Source organism: Triticum urartu, chromosome 6 (genome assembly GCF_003073215.2).
Source record: "Triticum urartu cultivar G1812 chromosome 6, Tu2.1, whole genome shotgun sequence".
Classification (NCBI taxonomy): Eukaryota; Viridiplantae; Streptophyta; class Magnoliopsida; order Poales; family Poaceae; genus Triticum; species Triticum urartu.
Genome location: NC_053027.1, coordinates 225,033,495 through 225,045,117, shown reverse-complemented (window position 1 = coordinate 225,045,117; position 11,623 = coordinate 225,033,495). Strand labels below are relative to the sequence as shown.

General features: G+C 42.3%; 1 protein-coding gene across 1 annotated transcript; it reads right to left on the bottom strand.

The window, feature by feature from the left end:
• Positions 1-6,354: 6,354 nt before the first annotated feature.
• Positions 6,355-7,592, bottom strand: LOC125516273 (obtusifoliol 14-alpha demethylase-like). The gene has a single exon (XM_048681749.1). It carries the CDS (start codon positions 7,544-7,546, stop codon positions 6,599-6,601), a length of 948 nt encoding a protein of 315 aa, XP_048537706.1. The 5' UTR covers positions 7,547-7,592; the 3' UTR covers positions 6,355-6,598.
• Between the last annotated feature and the right edge of the window lie 4,031 nt (positions 7,593-11,623).

Sequence of the window (11,623 nt, the reverse complement as noted above, 5' to 3'; positions counted from 1 at the left end):
CTCACAGCAGAACTTGGGTCTCTGTTGATAGACTAATTGCTGAGATTATACAAGTGCTAATGGATCTTATCTAATACACATGAACACAATTTGATCTGATGCGGAATTTAGTGGACAATAGATAATTATACCTCTGTTTGGAGAGGCCATATCGGCAGAGAAATTACAGTCTGAAGTTGATGACGGATTGCAGCAACGTCTCCAGCACTTCGCCGGAGAAACGGCAAGGCCTTCACGTCAATGAGCCGCGCTCTCCTGATTGGAAAAGGAGCGATTCTGGGAGAAGACGATGACTAATGTGATGGGCTCATGTTTACGTGCATCTGCTCCCTTATATAATGCGCTGACTTTGACTGTGGGACCTTAACCACATTAACATAAATTCGGCCCCCAATCACGGGTCCAATTGTTAATTGCCATTTAATTGGTATTAATCCCGAAATTAATTAATAGGCCCATATTAACTTATGGTAATTAACATTTTGACCATTTGATCACATAATAATTCCAACATTCTCCCACTTGATCGAATGGTTAATCATCATTAGTCCATATCTCGACAAAAATACCATACCAAGGTAATGTATTCACAGTAATCGAATAGTTATTACTGGAACCCCATTACCTATAGCATAATACTCCATCTTGACACAGATAATTATTCATGGTTGGGAGTTTGTATGTACATGCAGGCATACTCCCTACTTATGGTCCTAGTAGTTTGTTTCTTTATTAATCATCATGTGCACTTATTGAGTGAAACAAACTTTCTTATTGTCCAGATCAAAATCTCATTTATATAATTGTCCCAACAATTAGAGGCCTTGAGTTATACTTATGCTAGCAAAATTAATGGTAAGCCTTTAGTTAGGGGATCAGCTATCATGCACTTAGTACATATATGCTGAATTCAATATTTGGTCTTGGACAATATATTTCACAACATGATACTCACTTAATTGTTGTTACTCGTGAACTAATGTGCGGATTTCTTATCGCACAAAAATATTATATATGTAGTGTACCAAAGTCCAGACAAAATTGTTAAGGCACAAGGCTTGCATGGTTGTATCACAACATAGCTAAAATCAAAAATTGCATTGTCACCTTAGACAGTAGGCTCAGTAGTGGAAAACTAATTTTATATGTATCGTACCATAAAGTACAAATGTTGTATATAGCTCCCACTGATGCAGACATTCTACAAAGAATTAGAGTGTTTAACACCAGTGAATATTGGGCGACAGTAACATACACACACAAAAAAACTTTGTTCTTCTGGAAAATGGGCCAATGCAAATAATTTATGGGTGAAGGTAATGAAAGTGTAAAACACTTATAAGTGGTAGGAACTGGACCACATTTTTTTATGCGTATTAATTCCATATCCCGAGTACTATGGAAAAACTCATTTATTGGTTTTCTTTACTTATTTCCCTCAATATAACTAATAGTTTCACGTAAATCAGATAAGCCAAGTAGATGAAATGAAGGTGTCTCTTACTTAATGAGAGTGTTCATTTCTCCCCTTCGAAATATGTCTTAAATGGTAGTGTCATCATTTCAATGAGCACTCATAATACACATTCAAGGATTCACAAGAGACACAGCAATCAAAACCATCATGACAACTCTTAATGATCAGACATTGCAATCAAAAACATCATGGCAACTCTTAATGATCATTTCTCCCCTTCAAAACATGGCTTAAATGATAGTAACATCATTTTGATTAGATATGAAACTCATAATAAACATTCAAGGATTCACAAGAGACATCACAACCAGAACTGTCATGACAACTCTTAATAACATGATATTTGTTTTAAATCCATCATCTAATAGAGAAACAAAATAAGGTCCCTCTTTATGCTAGGAAAATATCAGTATATTATTAAGATGGAGGATGAACAAATCTCCAACGCTTAAGGATAAATCCAATGCTTGAACATCAGTCCAGCTGGAAAAATCTAAGACTTCAATCCATCCTTTTGGAGTGTCCTCATAAAATGGAATCCCTGAAATGAGTTCGAATTGTGCAAGTGGCACCTGAGTCAACTCAACATTATTTATGGGAATATAAGTACACTAATGATTCATAAATGTAAGAAATTATGTCATTACCCTTATTAGCAATATTCTTATGGCAACACTTTCATACCATGCCCATGAGATGGTCTTCTTCTTGAACACACATAGCTATGAGCTCACTCATGGTCCACTTCTCCTTTCGTGTGATATAATTGATCATAAATGGACCATACTCCACAGGAAGGGAATTCATAATGAAGTCTACCAAAATGCCCTCAGAAATCTCAATGCCTATGCCCTCTAATTTCGCGGCCATATCGTTCATAGTTATGATACGTTTCCTAATGCCGCTTACACCGTCATACTTAGTGGTGAGTATTTCCATTATCAATGTGCTGGCATATACTTTTGAGGATTTTTTGAATTGCTCCTCCACTAATGACAGGTAAGTTTTAGCACACACAGAGTCAGGAATTGCTTCCCTGATCCCATAAGTTATTGTGCTTTTCATGAGCTTGACAGACATGCGGTTGGAGCACTCCCATTTCTCCTTATTAGCCTCATAAACTTTACTTTTCTCAAGAAGGTTTTCATCATTAGAGGGCGGAGGACTAGGAACTTTTTCTCTAAGTGCGCAGTCAAGGTCCATGATCACAAGGGCATTCAGAATATGCTCCTTCCAGGAAGCAAAATTAGTTTCATTGAGATGCTCAATTCCACTGACATGCCCAAAAACAGCTAACGGGTTGAAGGCTGAATTAAAGGGTAAAATAACATGGATATTAGAACTAAAAATTCTGAAAATAACATCCATATCAAATTGTAACTTATTGCATATTATTTGCATTAGTCTGATTAATACATGCCAAAAATAAAATAAATCCTAATTCGCAACACCATTGGGCAGTAACGAAAAAAGGAACAAGTGAAATATCTTTATTGGGAAATTAATTCTAATAATCATGATCATAATCAACTTTGGTCAGAATATAATCATGCGTCAAAAAATTAATTATTGCAATTATCCCAAGATATATAGTAGCCTTAGATAAAAGGTCCAAAAATAATCATGATCACATACAACGTTGGTCAGTATGTAACCATGTAGTACTAAAATTAATTATCACAATTATCGTGAGAATATATAGCAGTGTTAAACCAAAATTTCCTGTTGGTTCCATTCTAATTCAACACTTAATGCTCATGAATAACGACTGAAATGCACGTAAAAATAATAATAATCAACCGTGCAATTTAGTTAGCAGAATTAAATAAGAATGCACATCGTAGGATTAACTTGTGAACAGGAGACGGCAGTGCAGGAATCATGCGCTGCTGCCTAACTAAAACACTAGCAACTAATTGATGACCGGCAGCAAACAGAACTAATGCACATGTAACCTATGAAATATACAGCAGGTGCAAAGGCTAAGGCTCTAATTTGTATGATGCAACACCCGGAAGAAGAAGAAAAAATACTCATGAAATATACTGAATCATACAAATGTTTAAACAGCCATCTACTGTTTGAAAATAACAACAGAATTTAAAAGCTTGGCATGTACTCTTCCTGTAAGTACCAGGAACCTGAGGAATTAAAACTAAATAAGCTGCACGTGCTAGTACTAGATTACTTTGCAACTCTGATGCTGCCTGCCATCGCTAGTTATTAACCAAAAATGCTCCTGTGCGGCCCAAGAATAAGTAAGACCCATCTTGACGCCCGGCCAAATTAGTCGCAGCCTAGTCAGTTATGAGGAGTGCATTGTCTCGAAAAAGAAAAAGTTACGAGTGCAAGGCCGAATCCCTAATCGACCAAACCAGCTCCCTGCTCCGTCGCCGCTACCATCAGGAAAAATCAATCAAGCGACGCGACAGTTACGGAAAAGAGCCGGCTATGCGGGGAAGGTGATGATACGCCGCGTCCTGTGCTAGTACGTCCCCACGACGCGCACGGCAACCAGAGCATCGCCCTGATGCGTGCGTCGTCGAGACTCGGCATGATGTGCACGGCGACTAATGCAGACGGCGGCGGCGGCGATGGTGGCATGCGGCGCTCGCGTGGCTCTTGATGCACGCGGTGGCGGCAGCACGTTGCGATGCGCTCGCCTGACCACCTGATGCGCGCAGCGGAGGAAGCACCACCATGAGGCGAGTCGCGTCAGCAAAAACGAGAAGACGGCGGCGCTCGGAACTGACGAGCGATGACACCGGTAGGATGCGTGCGCGAGGCAAGACTTACGGCGCCACTGATGCTGGCTGAAGCACGTGATCCCTGATGCGCACGTACCACACCTTCACGCGCGATTTTTTTAGGCAAGTTATACCAAGACAGATTAATCTACTGCTAATTCTCAAACAGGTTCATGCAATTAGATCTAACCTTGCTACTGATACTAAATGATAGACTAATTGCTGAGATTATATAAGTGCTAATGGATCTTATCTAATACACATGAACACAATTTGATCTGATGCGGAATTTAGTGGACAATAGATAATTATACCTCCGTTTGGAGAGGCCATCTCGGCAGAGAAATTAGAGTCTGAAGTTAATGACGGATTGCAGCAGCGTCTCCAGCACTTCGCCGGAAAAACGACAAGGCCTTCACGTCAATGAGCCGCGCTCTCCTGATTGGAAAATGAGCGATTCTGGGAGAAGACGGTGACTAATGTGATGGATTCATGTTTACGTGCATCTGCTCCCTTATATAATGCGCTGACTTTGACTGTGGGACCTTAACCACATTAACATAAATTCGGCCCCCAATCACGGGTCCAATTGTTAATTGCCATTTAATTGGTATTAATCCCGAAATTAATTAATAGGCCCATATTAACTTATGGTAATTAACATTTTGACCATTTGATCACATAATAATTCCAAGATCTGTGTGTCTTTGTGTGAGTGCTAGACCCTGTCTGCGGTGGCGTTGTGTGGGTGTGTTGTGTGTCCCGTTGTTGTCCGTTACTCTTTGCTTGGTGGTTGCTTTATTTATAAAGCGGGGCGAAAGCCTTTTTCGGTACATGGATGGATACACTTCTCGTTGTACATTAATCAATTATGCTTCTAATATTGGTGTACTGTGCTTCAAGCACTCAAATTTTGAATAGCCTAAGCTCCAATGTTTTGCTTCAAACGTCCAGTTGTAAGAAATAACAAACAAACTAGAATCTATATTTGGGAACATAAAACGGATCTTGGAGGAGTTAATTAGGGCGGATTTTTTTGGGAGCATTTAATTAGAGTGTATTTTTTTTGAAGCAATTAATAAGGAAAGTGATAAAATCAATCAAGGACTTATTTCCTAATCAGGTGGAAACTGCAACGTAACACGGCATTCTAATCCAACGCTCCAACACTCTCCTATCCAATGGCTATGGACTAGTCTGATAGGTGCAAATTTGCAGTAGTCTGATGCCTAGCGCTTCCCTAAGTAGTATAGGTGAGTATGGTAGCTATGGTTGTGGGGGCAACTCCTATTTAAATAAATGCGAGCGGCGCATTCCAATGGAAGGGGTAGAAAAGGGTATGTGTGTCTAGGGGACAGGACAATGCGTGACAATTTACGCAACGGTGGTCGGATAAGAAGGGGGTGTAGCATTTGACTCAAGTGCTACATGTTGGCCTCTTGTAAGTTATTGATGACGTTGAAAAGTAATGGGACCATAGCGAATGGAAGGGTGGTCGGTCCCATATAATAATAGATGAATTAAAGGGGGCGCCAATGATGGCAGAACATACGGTAACTTGAGCAAACATCAAGAAGTGGCTTCTGCCCAATTTCTTCCATAGCATTGGTGACACAATCGAAACTTCAACAGATTTAGTGGCAGGCACCAAATATCACAAGATAGTGGCAAAGACCTAATTTTCCATGAAATGTACCATATGAACTCAAGCAATAATTGGGATGATTCCATGTTTGACACTTTCCTGATTGGTAGCCAACAAAATGATCCAGCTTCGCTTGGGCGCACCTGGCAGCTAAGTCTAGTATTTTGTTATGAAAAGTACAATTGGAAAAGCCACGCCAATGTCTATTGTATTCTGTTAAAAGTTGTTCCTCGAGACCAATTATTGAGAGTTCACACACTGCACGTATAACTCTACGGTTAATATGTTTTCAAACAGTCAATAAAGGGTTTTTTGCTGACCGGATTTTCATGTGTAAGTTTAACACTCAGGAAATGTATTACCCATGTGTGTTGGCATTTTTTCAAAATGTTTTCGACACTCGGGACAATATCTTATTCTCATAGTGCACACACGTAGACATACACTATTCTTCTTTGAAATAAATATTTAACATATAGTCCCAAATGTACACTCTTTATTCTCCCTTCAAATTACACACAATCTTTTGAAGTACATATTTTACCTATAGTCCCAAACGTACATACCCATTATTCTCCCTTCAAACTACACACTATCTTTTGAAATACATATTTTACCAATATTCCCAACTGCACATACATTTATTCTCTCCTCAAATTACACACTTAACAGTTTACCTGATCCACCACATAAGAACACATCCTCACAAAGTTCTTCAATAGATGCTAATCACATGATTCTTCGTCTCTTGTAACTAACCATCACTTTACCTTTAGGCCCTGGAATGAATTTGTCCCATTCCTCCTTCGGGAAAGGGGAGATCAATTCGAGCTCAAAGTTCCTCAGCAAATGGCTCCATATCACCTTAATTTGCGTGTAAGCAAAATCCTCTCCCAAGCAGAAGTGCCTCCCAGCGCTAAATGGTGTATAAGAGAACTTGCCACCAACTTTGTCTTCCTCTCTCCCTGGACCAAACCTACTTGGATCATATACATCCGGATCCTTATAGATGTATGGTAGCTTGCTGCTAACTGTAGTGCAGGTTGCTAAGGTATGTCCTTGAGGGATATCAATTCTATTGCCTTCTCTTGTTTGCACACTGAAGCTCTTGCTTGCATGGCGGATCAGCAGAATTGCTCGAGAGTGCAACCTCAGTGCCTCTTTGATGCAGCAATGCAAGGTTCCCATCTCTTGCAAGATGGTGTAGTCTATATGTTCCCCATGACGTTCCATGATCCGTTTCTGCTCTTCGATAGCAGCAGCCAAGTAGCTTTCTTCATGACTGAGCAGACAAGCTCCTGTCCAGGTACTGGTGGCGGAGCTCGTGTGTTGTGCTGCAAACATCATACAAATGAGCAGCCCCGCGATCTCATTCTCAGTCATGGAGCGGCCATTGATGTATTTGGAGTCTACAAATTTCTGTAGCACATCATTCTCAGCCTGGCCTGAACTCCTACGTGATCTCACGACCTCATGGATCATCTCTCCCAGCTTAGCACGAGCTTTGTCACGACGATGGTGTGGTGGGATAGGGAGATATGGGAAGAAGAGGCTGATCAAGTGGAAGCCATTATCAAAAATATCATGGGCGAGTGTGGATACTTCTTCAAACATATTCTCTCGGAACTGTTTTCCAAGCAAGCATCGATTTGCGATCAGCAAGATCAGGTTCCCCATCTCATGCTTTATGTCAACGACACCATGCTGCCCCCATTTTGTGAAGTAGTCCTGCACAAATTTTATTTTGAGATAAGACACCCCCTAGAAGGAAATGATAAAACAAAGGAGTGTGATCACATGAAATAGAGAAAAAAGGACCACCAAATGATAATGACATGAAAAAATGATGAAGAGTAGGATGATAGCAGATATATGTTGCTTACCTCCACTTCCTTAACCATGGAATCAACATGGCCTCTCAAGTTCATTGGCTTTATCGAATCGAGGCAAAAGCTAATCTGCCTGCTCCTAGTAGCCAAGTCCACATCGTACAAAACCCCTCGGCCAAAAACAGGCACCGTGACTTTGTAGATATCGGACTGCCTGATCTCTGATTCTGAGCCTTGGAAGAAATGGGATGTGACCTCTGGGCCAACCAGGAAGGTCACCTTCTTCAGCCCAAAAAGACTTATTGTGGACACACTACCCATCTTTGTGTGTAGGTCTTGAATCACGGCAGATAGGCCCTTGGATAGAAATGTAGGCAAATATGTTGACAGTGAAACTGTTGGAATTTTGCTAGTAGGCCTTTGGCCCAAAGCCCAACTAAAATTCTGAAATTCTCTTGGCCCATTCATGCACACATGTGAGTGGAGTGAGTGAGGCTAAAGTTTAGTCCCACCTTGGAAGTTGAGAGAGAGTTGCACCTATTTATAAGGTGAGCTCTTCTACCACTTGTATGAGCATCAGAAGAGGAGACCTACACGCGCGCTCCTCCTCCTCGCCCGCCTCGCCATGCCTCGTCACGACGCGCCGCGGGTTGCGGGATTGAGCCGAGCTGAGGACAGAGCTATGCACGTTGTCTATATTTTTGCTGCATGGGAAAACTAATGAGTCATTAATTAATAATTAACGGACGCGTTAATTACTGAACCGTTTCCGATTCTTTTGGATCGTGACGACTCGGACGTGGGGTTTACTCCCACGACCTACCCGGCCCGCAATATATAGTCAGGCAGACGTCTACCCTAGCCGCCGCTTCGTATGGTTTCTCATCACCGTTCCAGATCATTGCGCCGCCAAGCTAGTCTTCTCCATCCCTCCTTCCGTCGTGCACCGCGAGGAGGGACAGCAGGCCTCCGGAACCCCGCCTCTCGTGATCCTGTACGGGAGAGGGGCGATCAGGTTTTTGGGGAGCGCACTCGCGCGACTGCTGGCAGCGACGACTTCGTGAACGACGACTTCTTCCCCGACCGCGGCAACCTCATCCTCGACGACATGGGCGACAACATCAACGCTGGCGGTGCTGCACCCGCTGCACCGTATGTGATTCTATCCTTCCTATTCGAGATCGTGGTAGAATTCATGTTTCTAGTATGTGCCCTAGATGTGATATGTTCATCTGCTATGCTAGTTCACATGATTAGTTTAATCTCTGCTGCTGTGGTCATGATTTATATTCTGTTTACTCAGATTAAATCTCGTAGTAATTTGCTCATATTTCCAACAATCCAAAAACTTGATTATAGGCAATTTACTCCGAGTGGTTTTGCTGCGCATCTGAAACCGCCTGCCTTTAAGGGGGCGCAATATAAGAGGTGGCGCACGAGAGCAGTCTACTGGTTTCAGACCATGGGCTGCTATGATGCCACCAAGGGCAAGCCTGAGGGCGATCTTAATCCAGCACAGCTGGAAGCTTTTGAGAAGATCGATACCCTCTTTAAAGGCGCTCTTCTGAGTGTTCTTGATGACTCCATTGTGGATTCGTATATGTCGTTTGACAACGGCAAGGACATGTGGGCTGCGCTCGAGGCCAAGTTTGGTGCCTCGGACGCCGACAGCGAGTTGTACGTCATGAAGCAATTCTATGACTACAAGATGACTGATGAGCGCCCTGTTGTACAGCAGGCTCATGAGATACAGTCGCTCGCAAAAGAACTTGAGTACTTCAAGTGTGTGTTGCCGGACAAATTTATTGCCGGAGGCATCATTGCCAAGCTTCCACTTTTGTGGAACAATTTTGCTACTTCCCTGAAACACAAGAGACAGGAGTTTTCCGTTGCGAATCTCATTGGTACTCTTGATGTTGAAGAGAAGGCGAGAGCAAAGGACACACGTGCTCGAGTTGCTGAGGGAGGTTCTAGTGCCCACATGGTACAGAAGAAGAACTCCCAGCCCAACAAGTACAAAAACAATAAGAACAAAACTCAGGGCAAAGGCAAGTTTGATACAAAGAATAAGCCATCACATTCTACCAACTTCAAGAAGAATTCTCATAAGAAGGGGAAGGGACTTTGCCATGTCTGCGGTGATCCTAATCACTGGGCTCCAAAGTGTCCTAACCGCTTTGAGGAGCGCGAACATGAGAAGAGCGGCAAGTCCGCTAATGTTGTCATCGGTGATACTGATATGAAGGAATCAGGGTACGGTATTTTTCCTACCATCCTTTCAGTATTTCAATCCCCTGATTGGTTAATTGACACCGGTGCCAATGTACATGTTTGTGCTGACGCCTCCATGTTTTCTTCTTACCAGGCAACAGGGACTTCACCCGGGCTGATGGGGAACGGGTCACATGCCATCGTTCGAGGTGTTGGTACGGTCGATCTGAAGTTTACTTCGGGGAAGACTGTGCGTCTGAAGAACGTTCATCATGTGCCGTCCATCAATAAAAATCTCGTTAGCGGTTCCCGTCTATGTCGAGATGGTTTTAAGTTGGTTTTCGAATCCAATAAAGTTGTAATTTCTAAGTGTGGACAATTTGTTGGAAAAGGCTATGAGTGCGGAGGCTTGTTCCGCCTATCTTTGTCAGATATTTGCACTAAAGTTATTAATAATGTTTGCCACAATAATGAGTCTGATATTTGGCATTCACGACTTTGTCATATTAACTTTGGTTGCATGACGCGGTTAGCCAATATGAATTTAATTCCGAAAATCTCTACTGTCAAAGGCTCCAAATGCCAAGTATGTGTGCAAGCTAAGCAACCTCGCAAGTCCCATAAGACTGCAGAGGCAAGAGACTTGGCGCCACTAGAGCTTATACATTCTGATCTTTGTGAGATGAATGGCGTGTTGACAAAAGGTGGAAAGAGATACTTCATGACGTGATTGATGACTCCACTAGATATTGTTATGTGTATCTTCTGAAATCAAAAGATGAGGCTTTGACTTTCTTTAAAAACTATAAAGCTGAGGCAGAGAACCAACTTGATCGAAAATTAAACGGCTTAGGTCCGATCGTGGTGGAGAGTATTTTTCCAATGAATTTGATCTGTTTTGTGCGGAACATGATATAATCCATGACAGGACGCCTCCCTACTCACCCCAGTCAAATGGGGTAGCCGAAAGAAAGAACCGAACTCTAACTGATATGGTTAACACCATGTTAGACACTTTGGGTCTATCCAAGGAATGGTGGGGGGAGGCGCTAATGACTGCGTGTCATGTCCTAAACGAGTTCCCACAAAGCATAAGACCATGACTCCATTTGAGGAATGGGGAAGGAAAAGGTTGAAACTCTCTTACCTACGTACTTGGGGTTGTTTGGCGAAAGTCAATATACCAATTCCCAAGAAGCGCAAGCTTGGACCAAAAACCATGGATTGTGTTCTTCTAGGCTATGCTTTTCATAGCATCGGCTATATATTTTTGATAATAAAATCTGAGGTATCCGACATGCATGTTGGTACGATTATGGAATCAAATGATGCAACTTTCTTTGAGGACATATTTCCTATGAAGGATATGTGGAGTTCATCAAATCAGGAGATACCTACTCCATCTAGTGAGGAATTCACTGTAATTCCTGAACCCACCATTGCGATGGAACACGTTGAGAATCCTGTTGAGGGTAACCATGGAACTCCTGTGAGGAGTAAGAGACAAAGGACTGCAAAGTCTTTTGGTGATGATTTCATTGTGTACCTCGTGGATGACACACCCAGGACTATTTCAGAAGCCTATGCATCTCCTGATGCTGACTACTGGAAGGAAGCTGTACGTAGCGAGATGGATTCCATCTTAGCTAACGGTACCTGGGAGATCACTGACCGTCCATATGGGTGCAAACCTGTAGGATGTAAGTGGGTGTTT

Excerpts from the sequence above, each read along its gene's own strand:
- LOC125516273 (XM_048681749.1), bottom strand. The coding sequence starts at position 7,546 with ATGGGGAACCTGATCTTGCTGATCGCAAATCGATGCTTGCTTGGAAAA.